At 35.0% G+C, this 23,171-nt stretch overlaps 1 protein-coding gene across 8 annotated transcripts in view; it reads right to left on the reverse strand.

Annotated features, from left to right (window-relative positions):
- sh3pxd2aa (SH3 and PX domains 2Aa) overlaps nt 1–23,171 on the reverse strand; it is a 181,724-nt gene that overhangs the window by 44,236 nt on the left and 114,317 nt on the right. For 5 of the 8 annotated variants that reach the window (XM_056456609.1, XM_056456606.1, XM_056456603.1 and 2 more), the window contains exons 7-8: nt 15,996–16,043; nt 9,786–9,914 (exon numbers count right to left, since the gene is read on the reverse strand). In XM_056456609.1, coding sequence (XP_056312584.1) covers nt 9,786–9,914; nt 15,996–16,043 — 177 coding nt within the window. The remainder of the gene's footprint in view (nt 1–9,785; nt 9,915–15,995; nt 16,044–23,171) is intronic. The other 3 variants (XM_056456607.1, XM_056456605.1, XM_056456604.1) reach the window with 1 other exon arrangement.

Below are 23,171 nucleotides of genomic sequence, written 5' to 3' on the forward strand. Positions count from 1 at the left end.
TACCTGGCGTGAGTTCAAATACATCTCTTGTATATTCAGATTTCACTCTTACGGAAGCACTCAATACAGTCTCGTTATATGTGAGTGGGAAAGTGTGTATGGAAACTACAATTTCAACTGTAATCTGCTTATTTGGGCACAACTAAAGACTATAGAATACACAAGACGTGTCACTCGTATAGTTTTGAATGGGGACAAGTCTAACGGTCAATAGGGCGAATGAAGCCCTGCCTACTAGCACAGGAGCCAATCATTGATCCATACAGACTGATGTTTCTCCGGGGGAGAAGTTCGGACCAGACGTGTGCTTTTACGACAGTTTTTGTGGCCTCCAAGCACACTGAAATCTCAGCGAATACTTGCTTCATACACAGTTGAGGTCAGAATTGTTAGCCCCCTTTGATTTTTTTTTCTTTTTTAAATATTTCCCAAATGTTTTTTAACAGAGCAGGGACATTTCCACAGTATGTCTGATAATATTTTTTCTTCTGGAGAAAGTCATAATGTGTTTTATTTCGGCTAGAATAAAAGCAGTTTTTAATTTTTTAAAAAACATTTTAAGGTCAAAATTATAAGCCCGTTTAAGCTATATTTGTTTTCGATAGTCTACAGAACAAACAATCATTATACAATAACTTTCCTAATTACCCTAACCTGCCTAGTTAACCTAATTAACCTAGTTAAGCCTTTAAATGTCACTTTAAGCTGTATAGAAGTGTCTTGAAAAATATCTAGTCAAATATTATTTACTGTCATCATGGCAAAGATAAAATAAATCAGTTTTAGAAATGAGTTATTAAAACTATTATGTTTAGAAATGTAAACAGAAACAGAAATTGGAGAAAAAATAAACAGGGGGGCTAATAATTCTGACTTCAACTGTATATTTAATAATAAATATATCCACATAAAGCTTGACATCTGTACTTTTAAATGAAATAACTACACTTGAAAATAAAAGCTTTTTGGTCAAACGCACATCACATGACAACTACTCAAATGCTCATACACACAATAATATCCAGCTGCTGGCCTGTAGACCCACACATGTTTCAGGACACACAATCCAAAACACACAATCTAAGCAGGGGTGAACCGTATATGGTTACGGGGAATGTTATTGTTATTAATGTCTTCTCTGACCTCATTATCAATATATATATATATATATATATATATATATATATATATATATATATATATATATATATATAGTTATAAATAGTGTACACAATAGACAATAGTGTATACTATTTCACAAATATTACGATCAAGACGGGCGAATGAGGAACGCTGTTTACGATCGCCATTTAATATAATACACTGAACAGTTTTCTATCAGTCATCATAGATGATCAGTCATTATTTATCTAACAGAGTCAATATAGCAGATACTCATTTGCTGGCTTTGCTGAAACTTTTTTCAGAGAAATATAAACCATCTAAATTGGACAGGTTTAATTTATATAAAGGATTCATTATAATGAAGGAAATATAGCAAGTTAATATGTATATAATGCATCTTTATATGTAGTAAAAATCTTCATTTATTCGTTTTCTTTTCGACTTAGTCCCTTTATTAATCAGGGGTCACCACAGCAGAATGATCCACCAACTTATTCAGCATATGTTTTATGCAGCGGATGCCCTTCCACCTGCAACCCATCACTTAGAAAACACCCATACACAGTCATTCACACACATACACTACGGACAATTAAGCTTACCCAATTCACCTATAGCGCATGTCTTTAGACTGAAACCAGAGCACCCGGAAGTAACCGGCCATAGTGTATGAGTGTGTGTGTGAGAATGTGAGTGTGTATGGATGTTTCCAAGTACTGGGTTGTGGATGGAAGGGCATTCGTTGTGTAAAACATATGCCAGAATATTTGGCAGTTCATTCCACTGTGGCAACCCCTGACAAATAAGGGACTAATCAGAAGGAAAATGAATGAATGAATATATTTTTGTGTTCTGCAGAACAAAGAAAGTCAAACAAGTTTGGAAGCAAGCAACCGCAGGTCCTCTACTCATCTACTCCTCTACTCCTCAGAAACTCATTTTCCTTACTAATCAATAATAGAATTAAAAGTATTGATGAGTCAGTTTTCTAAATCGTTAACACCAGACAGTCTTTTCAGCTTAGTGGCCGTCATAATATCAAGAATATCATTTCAGTGACCTTATTTGATTAAACAATAGTGACCCCTAAAAAGTCTAGAACCCCGTGAAGCCCTTTGGTCCATGATCTGCTTAGTCTCTGCAGACCTGATCTCTAATGGGAGGGAGGCCAAGACAAACCAGCCTACCCGGGACCACGAGCAGCTCTCTATTGATTCAGTTTCAGTAAGCGGGGGTTACCGGCTGAATAAATGGACCCATGGGAGAGAGAAGCGAGAGGATGGGAGGAAACCTCATAATATTGATGGCACAGAGCAATTTTCATAGTAGGGCATTGTTCACTGCAGCGCGTTGAAGTAGGGCATATAAAATATGGAATAATCTATGTTTCTTTAGATTAATCACCAATCATATGTTTAAAATTCCAGATCTGAGTACTGCTCCTTTTAGACAGTTTTTTAGACTTTTAGACAGAAATACAGTTCACTTCTGCATGTATTTGTGCTTGTTTAAACCTTTTTCGGTTTAAACAAGCACAAATAGATGCTCTATGTTGGGAATAGCTGCTTTGTCAACATACTCACACATTTTACACCTGCCCTAAATTGAATTCCTTCTGGTCTTCTTTCTTTTGACACACTTTCAAAAGCTCTTAAAGGTCCCATGAAATTAAAATAAAGTTTTTGGATGCTATTATCAGTATTGTTAGTTTTTAGGATATCTAAAAGCTAGTGCACACCAAAACCGTGACAAAATTCACATTTAGAAGACACAAAACTGATATAAACATGTAAAGCTTTGTCACTTCTGCCTAAATGGTTTAACATTTTTTTTCAACGTCACCTCATACTTCAGTTTCTCATCAAATCTTAACGAATCAAATGCTCTCTAGCGTCTAACATGCCCCGTCGCTTCAAGATCTTCACATTTGATGTGCTTGAGCTCAACCACTCTCATTGGCAGAGCAGTGATAAAGCAAAACGCTATTGGCTGTTTTATAAAGTCCCATCCTCTCTTCGTGTTTTGATTGAGATTAGGTGCGTTTGACTTGAACCACGGCTGCAGCCAGTGATCAACAAGATTAGCCGAGCGCAGGCGGGGGCAGAGTTGAAAATGGAGCCGGCAAGCCGGACACTTCGGGGCTCAAAGTTGCGGCAGTCATGATGACCAATCACATGCCATCGTCATCATTTATTTCTTTTTCTTTTTTTATTTACAACAACAAAAGATTTACATTACAAATAAAACAGAATACAGTCTCTACAAACTATAGTTCATTTAAAAAAAACAAGGAAATTATGAATTAAATAAATAACAAACACATTAGAGAAATAAGAGGAAATGAGGGGGTAATATAAACAAAAACAAATAGGCCTATTAAATACAAAGCAATAAGCACAAAATCTAGGAGTTTAAACATCCCTCTTTAGGCTAATACTTCTTGTTTGAATATGCTAAAAAGGGGTTTAAATTACATTTATAGACATAAAACTTTTCAATATATACAATATAGTGTAAAACTCTTAAAGTCTTAAACAATAATTAAGATTATTTTGGATGATGAAAGCATTTTTAAAAAGTACTAATCCAAAAAGATTGAACAAAAGGGCCAAAATTAATGAGCTACACTTTAAGTAGAAATTTTCCAGAAAGAGCAAAGTACATCAAAGTCACTTTTAAAATTTGTGCATAAATGGCTTGAAAGAAAAAATATATATATATTTTATGATCATATAAATAATTTAATAATTATTTAATAAAATAGTTCTTTAACTTGTTAAGATTACTCTAATTTGTTAAGAAACCTTTAGGGTGGCAGGATTATTTTAATTATTAATTATTTTATTACGAGGTTGTAAGACTTGAGCTATTTGAGTTAATATTTAGGTTATTCACTAAAATATATCATTTAAATCGTTCATGGAGCTGAATGCAGTAAATAGTCTGTATGAAAAAATGTTGAAAATAAACCTGTGCAAACAATCTAGCTTTTAGAACCAAATTAGCACTTTATGGTACCTTTAAAATTTCTGTGAAACCTTGCCCAGTAATTGCAATTTTTGGTTTATCATTATCATTTTCGCCTCACTGTTAGCCAGAAGGAAAATATTGCTAAATTGGAAATCTGCAAATGTCTTGGTTGAAAGACCTAAATGCTTCTTTTTACATTTGGAAAATATTAAATACTTACTTAATTAGTGACAACTTGTTTTATAAATTGTGGAACCCTGTGATTTCGAGACCCCTTTTTAATTTTTTTTCATTATTAATTATATTTTTCTTTTTTGTTTGTGGGGTTGATTTGGGTTGGGATAAGGGTAATGTTATGGTTGTTTACATAACTTTATTCCATTATTATTCTGTATGATTAAAACCAGCAAATGATACTATATATTTCACATGTCATGTATCTACACGACCTCACAAAAGTCTTGTCTTGTCTTGCTACCGGGATCAACGACAAGCCTTTTGTCCAGTAGTGTTATTCAAGTATCTCCTTAATAATAAAGGAGGAAATACAGTTTACTGAAAAAGAAAAAAGATCGACGGATGGCTAATCTGTGTTTTAAATGTGCATTTACAGTAACTTAAACCATATAATCAATAATGGAAGGAAAAAACAACATGTGAGACAACAGCATATATTGAAGCAGATATCTGACAACATGTCAGAAGGTTGGCATGTCAGGTTTAACCTCACTGGAATCAAATGCCACTGACCAGTTTCACTAATAATTCTTGTATTTATTTTGTTACATAGAAGAGTTGCAAAAATAATGATAAAAACAGCACGCTGATTTATAAACTCTTGACTGTGCTATCTATATCACAGACATGCAACAAAAACGTTTGAACGCTTTCTGCTGGTATTGGTTTGGGATTTGTGACACTGTAAACGCTCTGTAAGACTCTGCTGGATCCATTAGCCTGTAATGAAACTAAGGACAAGGGGGATTTTTCCATCGTTTCCTCTCCATGACCTAGAGAGGGAAGCCAGAGCAGCCCTGTTTCTGCCAATCACTTCTTATGAAGGCAGCTTTGCCACATTAAAAAATTGGTTTGAATGATATCCAATGGTAAAAAATATACTCTGAATTACACTTGAACAGTCATGTAATAATATAGTACAAAACATAGAAATCTGTTTAAGAGATTGGATGTTGGAGGAACGGCCGCGATATCAAGCTGATGCTGCACATCTTCAATTTCAATAAACGCTTTGAACATCTGAGGAATTCTGGAGTCAACGAAGGACAGACAGTTCACTCCAGGAGTTGGCTTATAGGTTGCAGATTTAAAGCGACGGTTCACTTAAAGGGATAGTTCACCCAAAAATGAACATTCTGCTATCATTTACTCACCATCCACTTGTTCCAAAGCTGGTTGAGTGTCTCTCTTCTGTTGAACACAAAGGAAGATATACTAATGAATGTCAACTGACTTCCATTGTGTTTTTTATTCCTACTACGGCTGCTTTTTCCCAACATTCTTCAGAATATCTTGTTTTGTGCTCAACAGAAGAAAGAAATTCATAAAGGTTTAGAACGACTTGAGAAAATGTTCATTTTGTATGGACTATCCTTTTAAAAAGAACAATTCAGTCACCATTTGTTTGCTCTTAACAGCTCAAAGATACATTCTTGCAGATGATTCTGTTTATATTCTGTTTGTTTTTCCCATTTAGACTCTCTCTGCTTCTGTTTCCAACTCATTAATCCTGTGGCCTTGCGTGGTACATCTTTTCTCGACTCAAGCGAAGATGTCACGCTTTGCTTGCACTGTAAAACAGCTGGAGTTTAACTGTGGCCAAGGAAGCCAAGAGTTTCTTACTCAAGGACATCCACATCCTGAGGAAGAATCTCTTTTGTTATTATTAAAAAGGAACTATTATGCTCTTTTTACAAGATGAAATATAAGTGTCCCCATAATGTTTCTGTAAAGCGTCAGCTGAAAATATTCACACTATTTAGAGCAGTGGTTCTCAAACTTTTCAGCCAGCGACCCCCAATGTAAGATTGTCAAGAACTTGCGACCCCCCACAACCAAGGCATATCCAAACAATAAAAATAACTTCTTTTAAGCTGTTCACAATATTTTAACTATATTTACTATACATTACAGGGCTCGAAATTAACATTTTTGCTTGGTAACACTGGTGCTCCTAACTTTAAAAATAGAGGCGCACCAGCTAAAATTTAGTCGCACCCACCAATTATGAGCACTGTTACTACAAGTTTTATAAACATATTTATTGCATTTAAAATCAGCACTAATCAAAACTAACAAGCAAAAAATATATATGCATGCGTGAGGAAAATATGTCTAAACGAAATCCCTTTATTACAAGAAAATACATTTTTATTACATAATTGAGTGACCAAAAGATACATGGACGGACCGCTCACCAGCCCTAAACACACTGTTTGACATGAATGAATCTGTTAATGATAACTGAGCTGTGTTCTCACGGGTGGTGTTTGAAATGGCACAGATGCTTTTGACATATACCTTCTTATTTCTATACATCATTTTAATAGCAATACCGGTCTTTTCATGAGCTGCAAAATTAGTTTAATCTTAGTCAGTGCAAGCCCTTTTGCGATTTATGTTACATAATGTTAACTTTTACATATAGCTGCCACTTGCACGGCTGACAGCATCCAGTGATTAAATGAAGGATTAAACAGAACCTCTCGTGCTTAAAATGTGTAGATGTGGCAAACAGTTACCTGAAGATTCCGTCCCACAGACTTTACAGTGAATGCTTTAGCTATTTTCTTAGCGGACTTGAAGCCACTGGAAGTCTTTTATCCACTCTTCGAAAAATGTAAATGGTGGATTAACGTTCATCAGATGATCAGTAATCAATGTGCCATTTAGGCGGCTTCTAAAACTAAATCTGACAGTGTTGTTTTCATTCTCATCTTCTGCGCTTTACATTTTCACAGATGTCGCTCCTGTTATCTGAAGGCAGAAGGCGTTGACTGAGTGATTGACAGCTGATTTTAACCAATCCATTTGCGTTCAGTTCTAAAGCAGTGGGCCAATAAGAAGAGCGTGTAGGCGGGCAAGCGTTATTGGCTTTGTTTACTGCAGCAAGTTGACGTGACAACAGTTTTAAACTGTTCCTGAGCGCTGCGTTTCAAAGATGCATTCTGACTGAATGTGTCCTAAATACTTTATCAATTGATCCTGATATTTCTGATGTTTCCTACTTTTGTTAGATGGGGTCTTGCTGTTTTGCTTAGTCAAAGTAGAAGGTTCCAGTTTTCACATCCAGATGTGTGCTGTATTGATAACTAGCGAGTGATTCGCTGCACAGTTATGATGTTCCATTCACTTTTTTTTAAAATACTAAGGTTAATTAGTAATAACTTTTTTTAAAAAATCTGAAAATATTAGCTTTCACTTGTAATACTGAAAAAATTTAATTATAATCACTGAAAATTACACAAATTTTAAATCACTCTCACTATGTGTGTCTCTTTAAATGCCAACTCAGACTCATTATTGATATGTACCCCTGTATACATTTCTGGAGAGTGGGAAATAGGTGTAAATGTGTTTTTGTTTGCGCAAATCCACAAGAGGTTGCTGTGTACACTTTTTCAGATCTCAAATTTCTCACACGAGTGCTATTCACGCCTGCCGTTCTCGCGTAAATCCACCAGAGGCCGCTGTCGACTGACTGACTGACCGATCAATTCCCGCCAAACACCCCCTTCTCTAAACCCAACCAATAGTGTTTTCAAAAGTATCAATTAGCCGGCCCACATCCTTCCCTAAAAACCGAGAGTGTTCAGAAGCAATACAGAAAAAGAAAAGCCCTCATGACAATCAGATTTTTACCTGAAAATCTTATTTTCAGATTTTACCACATTCTCACCCTGTTATTTACTTGTTTATTTAATTTTTTGCCTTTTGTTTTTGTTTTGCCTGCTTTCTGGAACCATTCTTCACCAGACTTGAACCACATTGTTGTGGTCAACTACTCTCTGCGTCTCAAATCCACTGACATACGAGGTGAGCCACTGGGCAAACTGGTAACAGCGGAAAAGCCGTCCACATGGAGGTAAGTAATCATTCATTTTAAAGATGAAATGGAGCCATACGTAGCTCTGTCTACATAATCTATGCTCTCCAGTGATGTATATAGGAGTGCGTTTTCACAATGAAAACGTGTTGATAAATGCAAATGAACTGGTGCAAAAGAAGGCGGAGCCGTTACCAAACATTGGTTTGGTTTTGATTATCACTTCTGTGTCATGTAAAATTCGTCGGTTTTGTCAAGTTCATCAACCTCATCAGTTTAAGCTCCTGTTGCATGGTTTTCTGTCTACACTGAATGTGGCATACTGACAAAAATGACAAACTATTTACAATCGACATCTTTCACATTTAATGTAGCTAGAATTTGCTGGTATGTTTAAATAGTTTTAATGAAGAAAAAAGACTTCCAATATCAATGTCTCACAGTGAATGCCCATAAGATTGGTTTAGACATAGTCTAGACTAGTTTAGACAAAGGATTATGTTTGATACCAGAGGGTCAAGCTCTATTATCAGTGAGTTCCAATGGGTTTACTGGATATTTGCTCATCTTGATAACTCCTGACAACTACTACTAATCCTCCCCACCCTCTTCCTCATGATTTCAAGATAATATAATGACTCCCATTAACTCACACTAACATTTGTATACACTTTCAACCGTAGGATGCTACTGTAGCTCTTGAAAGCGTATCATTGCTAGCCCTCTGGATGAGCAATGCTACTTTCAAGAGTTCAGCAAGTGTGACATGAAATAAAGTTCATAACATCAGTAGAGTCAATGTTCAACTTCTACTGTGCAAAGGTATGAGATATGTTAGCATAAAAGGTTTGCACACAGCTTGAACATTTACAGCATTAGCAAGATCATTGATCTGGGAAAACAGAAACCAAAGGCACAAAAACAACACTCAAGGCTGCTTTTCCTTGTTGTTATTAATCTCCACAATGGTGACTCTTATCCATTAGCACATGTTTCAACCCACAAACTTCTCATGCCTATCTCATGGACATTCCACATCAATCTGGCCTCCATCCCAGAGGTGAGGAGGGGGTTCTGTCCGACCAACCGCCAAAAAAACTGGTCATACGACACCTCCAGGTGGAGCCAGACAGTAGATTTACATTGTGAGAGGGGATGTCAGAAGAGGGAATCAGGGGATCTTAAGGACAAACACCATAGGAGGAGTTATAGATCAAAGAAGAAGTGTACTCTCAGAAATAAAGGTACAAAAATCTGTCACTGGGGACATTTTTGTTCGTAACAAGTCCTTACAGGTACATATCAATACCTAAAAAGTACAAATATGATATGTTAAAGGTGCAAAAGTATACCCTGAAGCAGGGGTGTCCAAACTCTTAGAGGGCTGGTGTCCTGCATAGTTTAGCTCCAACTTTGTTTAACACACCTTCCTGGATGTTTGTATACCTAGAAACAGCTTGATTAGCTGGTTCATGTGTGTTTGTGTGTGTGCATCAGAACAGCGTCTGAAAGCATTCATGAGTGCAGGCGACTCTGAATGCTTGTGGTTTGTGTATACACAAGCTTCCACCAATAAACACCACGTGGTAAGCCAATTAGCTCCTGTGTGTGTGTATTAGGGACTCACCGCTTTCGCTCTTCTCAATGACGTCCACCGTTTCTCCAGCCTTCAGACTGATCTCCGAGTTTTCCTGCCTCTCGTAGTTGGCCACCACAACGTACTGCTCCAGCACCATGGGCTCACTGCTGTCCAGTCCTGCCGGCAAGGGGAAGAAACAAGCTGTCAGCCATCGTCCCGCCATCCCCGCGCTCCCCCCGCCAACCCTGCCCTGCCAGCGACCCGCGGCTTGACCCCGGTACACCGCCATCCGCACTCCGCAACCTAGCGTAACTCAGACTCCTGCATGCTCCGCAAAGCCAGGCCATTTAGATGAACCTTCGCCCTCGCTGGACGTGCATTTGAATGAGGGAAACGGACAATTTCAAAAAAAGCAAGGCGAGGTAAAGTTCCTTCAGGGACTCGAGCGCTCGGAAGGGTCTTGGTGATGCCGGGTCTCCATAATACAGTGAAGGTTTTCAGGAGGAAATGGGGAGGAAGGGAAAAAAAGAGAGCTGTTTACTGTAGGAGACGTGACTCGTGAGTGGAGGGATAGAAAGTTTTTCTTCAACAGGAGAGCAAGAACAGGCCTCCCTCCCTCTTTCTCTTACCCTCCCTTTCTCATTTTTCACTTGAATTCTCTCTCTTACTCTGTCCCTCCTCTCATCTGGTTGAAAGAGAGAGAGAGAAACGCCAATCAGGGTAGACTGCTCTCCAAGCCTTAAATAGAAACATATGAGTGGGCCGAGCAAAGAGAGAGAAGCTGTGTTTATGCGAAACGCAAGAAGAAAGCATTTCAGCTGGGGTTAAGCCACACTCTCTCTTTCTCTGTCCTTCTGTCTTTCTTTTTGTGTTTCCTCTGACAATCTTTTTAACCTGTTCTTCTTTAGTAGTGACATAAGGAGAGGTAAGATAAGGTAAAAATGAAAATTCTTTAGTGTTAAAGTATACTAAGACTTTTGTTGTACAAAACTAATGTGTTGATGGAAGGTTAATTTTTTAAAAATAATATCTGTTTGTTTTTGCATATATCTAAGGTGAATGAGGACCAGGGCTTTGAAACTCCAAAGTGCCTTAATCCTTCATGGCATAGATTCAACAAAGTACTAGAAATATTCCTCAGAGATTTTGGTCCATATTGAGATCATATCTTTTATTGTCCAATTTTGCATGAGCCTGTGCAAACTGTAGCCTCAGTCTCCTGTACTTTGCTGACAAGAATGGCACCCAGTGTGGTCTTCTGCTGCTGTTGTGCGGGTTATTTGTGTTATTGTTGCCTTTCTATCAGCTCAAACCAGTCTGGCCATTCTCCTCTGACCTCTGGCATCAACAAGGCATTTCGCCCTCAGAACTGCCGCTCACTGGATATTTTTTCTTTTTCAGCCCATTCTCTGTAAACCATTGTGATGGTTGTGCGTGAAAATCCCAGTAAATTAGCAGTTTCTGAAATACTCAGACCAGCCCGTCTGGCACCAACAACCATGTCATGTTCAAAGTCACTTAAATCACCTTTCTTCCTCCTTTTGATGCTCGGTTCGAACTGCAGCAGATCATCTTGACCATGTCTACATGCCTAAACGCATTGAGTTTCTGCCATGTGATTGGCTGATTAGAAATTTGCAGGTGTACCTAATAAAGTGGCCAGTGATTGTATTTTATGGAATCACAATTTCATTTTCAACATTTTCACACAAAAGAAAAGAATAATTTAATTTTGCAATATGTTTAGGTGGTCAGACTTAACACTAGATTTTTACATTGTGTACAAAAACAATTATAACAAACAAATCTTTATAATATTTTACAAAGAATTCTAAATATAGGTATCCTAATTTCTACACAAAAATAAATAAACAAACAGCACAAATGTTTTCTGAAGAATCACATGATTCTGAAAGTGGAAGTGAATATCCTGTTTAACTGTTTTAAATAAACTGGGATGAAATTATAATTGCATGTTGTTTTTAAACTAAACTATTCATAACACTTCAAATGTCTCTGGTTTATGCATTCCAAGGCTTTCAGTATATAGTTACTAAAACTTCAAATGATGTATTTTACTTCAAAGAACTATTTCTGTAGTTGCTTTTTAGCGTGGTTTGCTATTCCCAGTGGTCTCCTGAAGGCTTTTAATAAGAAATGTGTCAGAAAAAAAATGAGAAATGTATTATTTAGTGAATTAGAATTATGTATTTACATTTTTATGATTTTTCTTTATAAATATGTGGTAGGTACATCCAAAAATGTATACAAACCATGGTATGTTTATTTTGGACATGTAACTTTGTAGTATTAAATTATATTATTAATTCATTCATATTCTTTTCGGCTTAGTCTTTTTATTAATCTGGGGTCACCACAGCGGAATGAACTGCCAACTTATCTAGCATTTGTTTTATGCAGCGGATGCCCTTCCACCATTATATTATATTATATTATATTATATTATATTATATTATATTATATTATATTATATTATATTATATTATATTATATTATATTATATTTAAACTCTTATAGCAAAGTGCCAGCTACTATTTATTAAAGGGAATTATGCCTTCATAAGTAAGGCTGTTCATTAAATCAAAGTGTACAGAGAAATAGTCCCTAATTAGTATTAAGGTTGGATTTAGTTAGTAACAAGACAAGGTGTCAAACTGTCATGGTGCCAACAGCTAAAGCAAGAGTTTTCACATTCATGAACTTTTAAATCAGCATTAGAGGGAATTCTTTGAATTCAGAGCGAGAGAGTGAGAGAGAGCAGGAGCTCTGTATCTTGTCACTATCACCATGAGTAAGGCACAAGCTAATTAGCGCCGCCTCACACTTCATGCTAACATGACAACATTCAGTATTGCTCAACTGAATGCTTGTAGCTGTGCTGAAGTGAACTGTTATTTCTGATATTTAATGCTATTTGTGCAAACGGCAGAAATATTTCACTTCCATCTGACACCACAAAGAACACAGCGCTAATTCCAAAACTTTCCATTAGCATCTGTTTACTGTTAGCTTAGCTGCTGGAGAATCTATCATTAGCTGTTAGCTGTGTTTTACAGTGTGACAACTGATTTCTTGTGGGTCAGAATGGCATGCTAGCTAATCCAATGTGTTTTTAGCTGGTAGGCTATCTTGGACTAGCAATAAACAAGGAGTTTTAGATCAATATATTTATACTGTCATGAAAATTAACAATGGGTTGAATATAGCAAATCTGTAGTAGGCTTAAGCATAGCAAATTGATTACAATTTGTAGAGTTGTACTACAGACAGTGTTGGGGAGTAACTAGTTACACGTAACACTGTTGTGTAATTTAATTACAATATAAATGTAACAGTAACTTTTTACAGTTACTGAGAAAAAAATGTGAAACTAAATTACAGTTACTTATGACAATGTTAAAGATTACAAATGGGGTTACATCAAAAAAAAATCTTTAAAAATCTGGAATATGTTGAATAATATTAATCTGTTGCTTTGCCTGTTTTTGATGTGCAGCGGTGCTATTCTGATGCTTTTGATTGGTTTGCAGGTTTGAATTTGCAGCGCACCACATCTACCAATTACATTAATCCTCTTTGCTGCTGAAAGCATTAGGCTACTAGAATCATTCTGAGAGCTTCCACCATGGCGAGTGATAAAATGCATTTCATTGCTGGAAATTTAAAATTCAGGGTACCAACCGACTCCACTGGCCAAAGCATTTTTATCACATTAACAGGGTTGGGTAGTAGCGTCGCTACAAGTAGTGACGCTACTAGCTTAACTACATTTCTCAGTAGTGTGGTGGGAGCGTCGCAACTTTTTAAATCAAAAAGCTTTTCAGTAGCGAAGCTATTTATAAATCAAGTAGTGCAGTAGCATCCACACAAGCTACATTTACCGATCGTGGATCAATAAGTGATGGCACTGACATTCACAGAGCAGAACTTTTTGGTGCGTTACTGCCACCTCTTACTCTGGTCGGTGACGTCTCCAACCAATTAGGCTAACACGAGAAATTTGCCTAAATTAAAAAATTAAAAGCTGCTTTTATTCTAGCCGAAATAAAACAAATAAAACTTTCTCCAGACGAAAAAATATTATCAGACATACTGTAAACATTTCCTTGCTCTGTTAACCATAATTTGGGAAATATTTTAAAAAGAAAAATAAATTCAAAGGGGGGCTAATAATTCTGACTTCAACTGTATTTAGTTTACTGTAGTAAAGGCTGAAGCATACTATGGAATTACTATTTGTTCATGATATTTACTAAGAATACTACATTATGTAGTGTAATTTATTAATGAGTTGTAAATATATATACAATATAATGCTTATTCCTAAATATTTCCCTTTACTTTAAATTACTATTGTATTTTAAATGTGTATCACCTGGTTTTATTGGATTTTTAGTTTTGCTGTTATATACTATCATTTGTTTCTGCTTGGTACAGCATATTATTTACAGTAAATAACTGAACTGAACAATTATGCCTCATATTTTTCATTGACAGTTGAAACATTAACTAAAATTTAGATTTTTTTTAACAACAGTAAACACTTTTTTTGTAATAAGGTCTGGTTTTGTGGTGGCTGTACTTTAAAATTAAACTAATATAATCTTAATTCAAGTGATAAAAGATTTTGAAATTCTAACAGTAAACAGAACTACTGTAAGCTCGCAGCTGCTTGGTATAAATGCTTAAAAAATGATTTAGTTAAAAATCTCCATTAGAAACTTAAAAGTAATCAAAAAATAATCAGATGTAATCAGTTACTTCATTTTTACAAAGTAATTGAAAAGGTACACTACTTATTACATTACATAAATAGGGTCATTTGTAATCTGTAATCTATTACATTTCCAAAGTAACCTCCCCAACACTGACTATAAATACTATTTTAAACTGTTGTATTGTAGCAAAACACAAACAGTGTTGTTTGTTTGTTTAATTTGCAGTAAACCCATTGAAAATCTTTACAAGTGAATGGATAGTTCACCAAAAAGATATACAATTTGCTATAATTTATCGACTCACAAGTCTTCAAACATGTCGTTTTTCTTCAGAAGAACATTAAAGACCATTTTTAACTGACACTGTGGTGACTGGTACTTTAAAACTCAATGTATTTGATTAGTTGGGTTTTTTTAGTCACTGACTGAATTTATGAAGGTTTAAGTACCACAGTTTCAACTAATAAAATAATCTTTAAGGTTCTACTGTAGAAGAAAAACATTCACCTTGCATCTTGGATGGCCAGAGGGTTAGTAAAGTCCCTCTAATCTGGAATATAGCAATGTTTCAGCTATATATAACAAGTAATACTGCTAATAACCGTCTAGGATGAGTCACAAACCAACATTCTTAAGCTGGATTTTGACATGTATTTAGAGAGCACTACAACAAGCAAGTGATTTCTTCATTTTGTAGTAAATTGTCCAATTACGTAGGGGCGTGTGTGATGATCTTGGTGAAAAACACTCCGCATGGGATTCGGCTCTGTACGCATCAGCATTTATTTCTGAAAATGGAGTGCATTCTTTACTGAAATGTTTATTTGCAGGCCGTCGTCTGTTAGACGTCCCAGGAGAGCAGCGCGAGGAGACCACAAGCTCTCATGTCATGTTTTACACTCTCCGTTTTAATGCCAAACATCTTCCTCTTCACCTCTTCCTCTCTCAACACCTATTCTAAATACCTTTCAGCATAAACTCTAACTTAAGGAGCTCTTAAAGGGATAGTTCACTCACAAGTGAAAGTCCACTTACAATTTACTCACCCTCCACGTCTTTCTTTATTCCATTGAACACAAAAGAAGATACTTTGAAGAATGTTAAGATACAGCTAGCGCTTTTTTATCTCCTATGAATGTCAATGGTTTTCAACATTCTTCAAAACATCTTTTGTGTTCGACCACCAAGCTTCGACCACCTTTCTTTAACCACATGAAAGTGGGTTAATCGTAAGTAAATACAATTTTTTGATTTAACAATAAAAAAAATCACATTCCAGTTTAAACCAAAAAAAGTATTTACAATTATGTTAAATTCAACACTTATATTATATTTATGCTACAATTAAAACCATGTTGCAGTGCCTAATGAAGCTACCAGTTAAATGGTGATTGATGGCACTTTATTTTTACATCAGTCACGGTTGTGGCAAAGTGTTAATTTGGCAAACAGCCGTTTTTCTTGTAAAAACTGGAAACACAGACCGCAGGTAAGATTTGCAGGAAAGGTTAATATGTACCTGAGGCCTCAGACTTGGTTGGACTGTCCTGAAGGCCATACATCCAAACTGAAGACAGCGGAAAACAGAGAAGGAGAGAGAAAAGAGAGGAAAAAAGGGAGGAGAAATGTTAGTCAGAACAGAGTGGAAAAGACACAACAGCCAGCATTGCATTTTTTCATCAAAGCTACAAGACTCAAAAAGTCTTATTTATTATTATTAAACTACTTATTTTGCACTGAAGTACAGCTCACTTCTTCAAAACCCATGACTTACAGTTGCAATCAGAATTATTAGCCCCACTGAATTTTTAGCCCCCTGTTTATTTTTTCCCCAATTTTTGTTCAATGGAGAGCAGATTTTGTTCAACACATTTCTAAACATAATAGTTTTAATAACTCATTTCTAATAACTGATTTATTTTATCTTTGCCATGATGACAGTAAATATTGTTCAACTAGATATTTTTCAAGACACTTCTGTACAGTTTAGTGACATTTAAAGGCTTAACTAGGTTAATTAGGTTAACTAGGGGGGTTAGGGTAATTAGGCAAGTTATTGTATAACGATGGTTTGTTCTGTAGACTAAAGAAACAATAGGGCTAATAATTTTGACCTTAAAATGGTTTTAAAAAATTTAAAACTGCTTTTATTGTAGTCAAAAAAAAAAAAAAAGACTTTCTCCAGAAGAAAAAGTATTATCAGACATACTGTGAAAATTTCCGTGCTCTGTTAAACATCATTTGGGAAATATTTAAAGAAAAAAATATAATTCTGTTTAATAATTCTGATTTTAACTGCATATTTATTTATTTATTTATTTATTTATTATTATTATTTTTGTCATGTACAGATCCTTTATTTACTTAAATTATTTTTTTGGAGGTCTTCTCCAGCTCCCTATCACATCTTGGCATCTTCTGCCAAATGCCTCCTACCGGATTAATGGCATAAATAGTGCAGTGAACACACAGTGTAACAGAGTTATTAAGCAAGGCGCCATCTGGTTACAATACCCATAAAGCATCACATGCTGCTGAAAAACAATGTGACTCTGTACGTGTGTGTGCGTGTGTGTGTGTGTGTTCTGACAAATCTATTGCCTGGAAAGTGAATCTGTCTGAATTTAGGATGTGAGGTCAAAGCAGAGTTTCTAATACCTTCTCTGTTATCACACACACACACACACACACAAACGGACTCTCCATCAGGAAATTAAATGTCACACGTCACTATCGGTAAAAAATATGAGACGTCCCGACTGACTGGAACAATTACTTTGTTTCTATAACTTATTTTTATTTCAACACTTCAATGGACGCCTTGCACGCAGTATAGCAAAAAAGAGGTGTAATTGAACCTGTGTAAACAGTGAACGCAAGACTTAGGTATACTAATCGTACCCCACAGGATGAACCTCCACCCTTGTGCTCCATTCAGCACCTTCGTCTCCAAAAGCACTCATTCCTGACATTTCTGCCCTCCTACAGTCTGAGTGACTGTGAGCTCAACACTAACACAACAAATAAAAATGCACTATTCGATCCGTCATACTCATAGCGACCCTTTCCCACCCAAAACCACCAGAATGGCATCATCTTCTGGGAATCCGTCATGAAAAATTGTCAAACAAATGGCCTGGTGGTGTTTTCATTGCATTTGGCTTAAGAGGAGTACTGAAATCTTTGACAACAAAGAGGAATTGATATTTTAAAATAAATTAAAAAGTATTTTTGAAAAATACAAAACTGATAGGGGAATAAAATTAAATAATTACAAATTTAATAAAATAAAAAAACGTACTTAAATTAAAAATAATAATAATAACAATTAATTAAAAAAAATTAATAAAATGAAATAATAATAAAATAAATAATAATAAAAAAATTAATTAAATAAAGTTAAATAATTAAACATAATTAAAACAAAAAAGTAATTAAATAAAAAAATAATTAAATAAAAATAAATTTAATAAAAAATAAATTAAATAATTAAAAATGTAATAAAATTAAATAATAATAAAAAATTATAAAAATTTTTATAAAATTAAATAATAAAAATAAAATAAAATAAAAAATATTATTAAATAAAAAAATAAATAATAATAAAAAAATTAATTAAACAATTAAACATACATGAAAATGTAATTAAATAAAATAAAAATTTTATTAAATTAACAATAAAAATTAAATAATAAAATAATAATAATACATTTAATTAAATTAAATAATAAAAAATAAAATAAAATAAAAAATAAAATAAAATATTTTAATAAATAATGATAAAAATAAATTAAATTAAAAATGCATATAGTATAATATTATATTACTACATTAAACAACTGCTGACACACAAACATTTCATCAAACAATACATTTTACTTTCTTTTATTTCTTTTTATTTCTTTTATTTTGCTTGTGTTGTTAAGTTTAACTTTTTTTTAACCTTTGAGGATCAATTATTTTACTAACTTGGAATTTTTTAATTCAGATTAATACAATTCATGCAATCAATTAAATGTTTAATATAAATAAATAAAAAAAAGTGATTCTTACAATCATTTAAGCTCTACAATTTTGTCATTGCTTTAAAAATAAAGTAATAAGTGCTATAAATTGGTGTTTTAAAAAATATATAATAACTATATAAATCATAATAAAATATAACATAATTAAATATAAGAGTTGCTTTGATATTGAAATCTGTTAAATATCATGACAAGTTTGACAATCCTTCAGATGAACTTGTAGTTTCCAGCTTAGGGTTGATATAGAGGTCAACACTGTATAGTGCTTCACTACCAAAAACTACCCCTTCATGAAGTCTGAATTAAGGTGGAATGATTAACAAAAGCTCCACACCCGATCCGTCCCTGCAGTGAAGCTCCTAACATCTGACAGATATTAACTTTCCACCTCTCCGACACAAACACTCACTGTTACGAACACACACTCAATCTCTCCCACTCCCACCCATGATAAACACACACACACACATTAGTGATGAAGCTCAGGTCAGTGCTGAGCGTCTGTTTTGCTTTCCCTCACTGTAATTTACGTCTCTTTCCTGACCCCAAACTCTCAACCTCCCTCTATTACAGAAGATCTATACACATCTTTCTTTCGTTTGTGCATTTCATCCATGCTATAGTATTACCACATACACTTTTTTCCTACTTCCCATGTTGCTTTAAGTGAATTATTGAAGTAATTTACATTATGCGGGAAAAAAATCTGTTTTTTTTTTTATTTTAACTGCGTACATTAAAGTTACACACTTAAAAGCCCTCATCTTACAACTTCTTTAGAGTTAAACAGTTGAGTTTTACCATTTTTTAATCCATTCAGACACTTTTAGCTTAGCATAGATTATTGAATCGGATTAGACCATTAGCTTCTCACTTAAAACTGACCGAAGAGTTTAGATATTTTTCCTGCCTAAAGCTTGACACTTCTGTAGTTACATCGTTTACTAAGAACAACGAAAAATGAAAAGTTGCTATTTTTTAAACTGATATGTCTAGGAACCCCATGTTGCTTTACGTGAAATATTGTAGCAGTTTACATTATGCGGGAAAAAAAAATCTGTGAGGAATTTTTATTAGATTTTTTTAACTGCACACATTAAAGGTACACACAAGCCTCATCTTACAACTTCTTTAGAGTTAAATAGTTGAGTTTTACCCATTTTTTTTCCCATTCAGACACTTTTAGCTTAGCTTAGCATAGATCATTGAATCGGATTAGACCATTAGCTTCTCACTTAAAATTGACCAAAGAGTTTTGATAATTTTCCTGCTTAAAGCTTGACATTTCTGTACTTACATTGTGTACTAAGGCCAACAAAAAAATTAAAGTTGCTATTTTCTTAACTGATATGTCTAGGAACCCCATGTTGCTTTAAGTGAAATATTAAAGTAATTCACATTATGCGGGAAAAAAATGTGAAGTATTTTTATTTTACTTTTTAACTGCATACATTAAAGGCACACACTAAAAAAACATCTTACAACTTCTTTAGAATTAAACAGTTGAGTTTTACCATTTTTGAATCCATTCAGACACTTTTAGCTTAGCTTAGCTTAGCATAGATCATTGAATCAGATTAGACCATTAGCTTCTCACTTAAAATTGACCGAAGAGTTTAGATATTTTTCCTGCTTAAAGCTTGACACTTCTGTAGTTACATCGTTTACTAAGAACAACGAAAAATGAAAAGTTGCTATTTTCTAAACTGATATGTCTAGGAACCCCATGTTGCTTTACGTGAAATATTGAAGCAATTTACATTATGCGGGAAAAAAAAAATCTGTGAGGAATTTTTATTAGATTTTTTTTAAATCTAAAAATCTAAAAAAAGTATTTTTATTTTACTTTTAACTGCATACATTAAAGGTACACACTAAAAAAACATCTTACAACTTCTTTAGAGTTAAACAGCTGGGTTTTACCATTTTTGAATTCATTCAGACACTTTTAGCTTAGCTTAGCTTAGCTTAGCATAGATCATTGAATCAGATTAGACTATTAGCATCTCACTCAAAAATTGACTAAAAAGTTTAAATAATTTTCCTATTTAAAGCTTGACTCTTCTGTAGTTACATCGTGTACAAAGACCAACAAAAAAAGTTGCTAGTTTCTAAAGTGATATGGCAAAGAACTATACTCTCATTCTGGTGTAATAATCAAGGAACTTTGTTGTTGTACCATGGCTGCAGCAGGCACAATGATATTATGCAGCACCTGAAAATAGTTTTAAATCATCTCTCACAAATGTCTCCATGTTTGCAAGATTTTCAGGCACTTTTTAATATCATCATTAAAAACTCTGGTCATTTTTGAGTGAGATGCTAATGATCTAATCCGATTCAACGATTTATGCTAAGATAAGCTAAAAGAGCTCCTGCCAGACCTGGAGATAGACTGAATGGATTCAAAAGTGGTAAAACTCAACTCTTTAACTGTAGAAGAATTGTAAAATTAGCATATTTCCCCCCAAAAAGTGGAGTGTTTATTTAATCTTCCTCACAGTCTAACCATTGAATATTAAAGGCAACATATTAGTATTGACAAACTACTCAAAACGAGTCTTTCCACAGCAATATTACAGATGTACATCGGATATTGCTGGACTGAAGGGAATACATAGAAACATAATCTGGAGGAACAAATTTGACAGTGATACTAATGTCATGTTAAAATACAAAGTGTAACATTATTATTAGCTTAACATGCCACTCACTCAGTTTTTACTATGTGCATGGATTGATGTGTGGTTTTAGACATCTTTCGGCATGGACATCTTCTGTGATACTTTGAAAAAAATGTGGTTATGTTGAAGTAAATACTACAAAAACTGGTCCAGTTGTTGGCGATGAAGGCTCCACATGAAGGCCTCAAAATCAAGAAAACATCAACATGCTAAAGTCAAACCAGATGCTGACCAGTTGTGTTTTGGCAGAGAGGTCACATGAGACAGAATAGACCATTCACGTCAAATGGCAAAACACATGCTGAGCAACGCACGTCTATTTTTGAACACATGTGATAATTAGGGAGAATGTTTGTGTGTGATGAATTCATTTTGTATTTTAAAATTGTATGCAGTACAACTTTGGAAGATCTTTGAAAAAAATAAAAGATCCTGAAAATCTAAATGCCTAAAAAAATAATTTTAATTATTTATGTTTTTCATAATTCATTTAGTTTAGCATGATTTAGACAGATATGTGTTATTTAGTATTTTTATTGACAATAGATATTTACTATAATAGATACATATTAAATTTGTCATTTATTATGTATTATATATGTATTATAAATATATATATATATATACAGTGTATCCGGAAAGTATTCATAGCGCTTCCCCTTTTTCCACATTTTTATGTTACAGCCTTATTCCAAAATGGGTTAAATTGATTTATTGAAATCAAAAAGATTTGTTGAAATCTTTGCAAATTTATTAAAAATAAAAAACCTGAAAAATCACATAAGTAAGTACATCAGTATTCACAGCCTTTGCTCAATACTTTGTTGATGCACTTTTGGCAGCAATTACAGCCTCAAGTCTTTTTGAATATGGTGCCACAAGCTTGGCACACCTGTCTTTGGGAATTTTTGCCCTTTCCTCTTTGCAGTACCTCTCAAGCTCTATCGGGTTTGATGGGAAACGACGGTGGACAGCCATTTTCAGATCTCTCCAGAGATGTTCAATAGGATTTTGGTCTGGGCTCTGGCTGGGCCACCTAAGGACATTTACCGAGTTGTTGTGAAGCCACTTCATTGATATTTTGGCGGTGTGCTATTGTCCTGCTGGAAGATGAACCGTCGCCCTAGTCTGAGGTCAAGAGCACTCTGAAGCAGGTTTTCATTCAGGATGTCTCTGTACATTGCTGCATTGATCTTTCCCTATATCCTGACTAGTCTTCCAGTTCCTGCTGCTGAAAAACATCCCCACAACATGATGCTGCCACCACCATGCTTCACTGTAGGGATGGTATTAGCCTGGTGGTGAGCGATGTCTGGTTTTCTCCAAACATAATGCCTGGCATTCACTCCTAAAGTTCAATTTTAGTCTCATCAGACCAGAGGACTTTGTCTCTTATGGTCAGAAAGTCCTTTAGATGCCTTTTGGCAAATTCCAGGTGGTGAGTGGCTTCCGTCTGGCCACTCTACCATACAGGCCTGATTGATGGATTGCTGCACAGATGGTTGTCCTTCTGTAAGGTTCCTCTCTCCACAGAAGAACGCTGGAGCTCAGACAGAGTGACCATCGGGTTATTGATCACCTCCCTGACTAAGGCCCTTCTCCCCCGATCACTCAGCTTAGATAGCCGGCCAGCTCTAGGAAGATTGCTGGTGTTTCCAAACATCTTCCACTTACGGATGATGGAGGCCACTGTGCTCATTGGAACTTTCAGAGAAGCAGAAATTTTTCTGTAACCTTCCCCAGCCTTGTGCCTCAAGACGATCTGTCTCGGAGGTCTACAGACAATTCCTTTGTCTTCATGCTTGGTTTGTGCTTTGACATGCAGTGTCGATCCTGGGACCTTGTATAGACAGGTGTATGCCTTTTCAAATCATTTCCAATCGACTGAATTTACCACAGGTGAACTCCAATTAAGCTGCTGAAACATCTCAAGAATGATCAGTGGAAACAGAATGTACCTGAGCTCAATTTAGAGCTTCATGGCAA

This window comes from Danio aesculapii, chromosome 1 (assembly GCF_903798145.1).
Source record: "Danio aesculapii chromosome 1, fDanAes4.1, whole genome shotgun sequence".
NCBI lineage: Eukaryota > Metazoa > Chordata > Actinopteri > Cypriniformes > Danionidae > Danio > Danio aesculapii.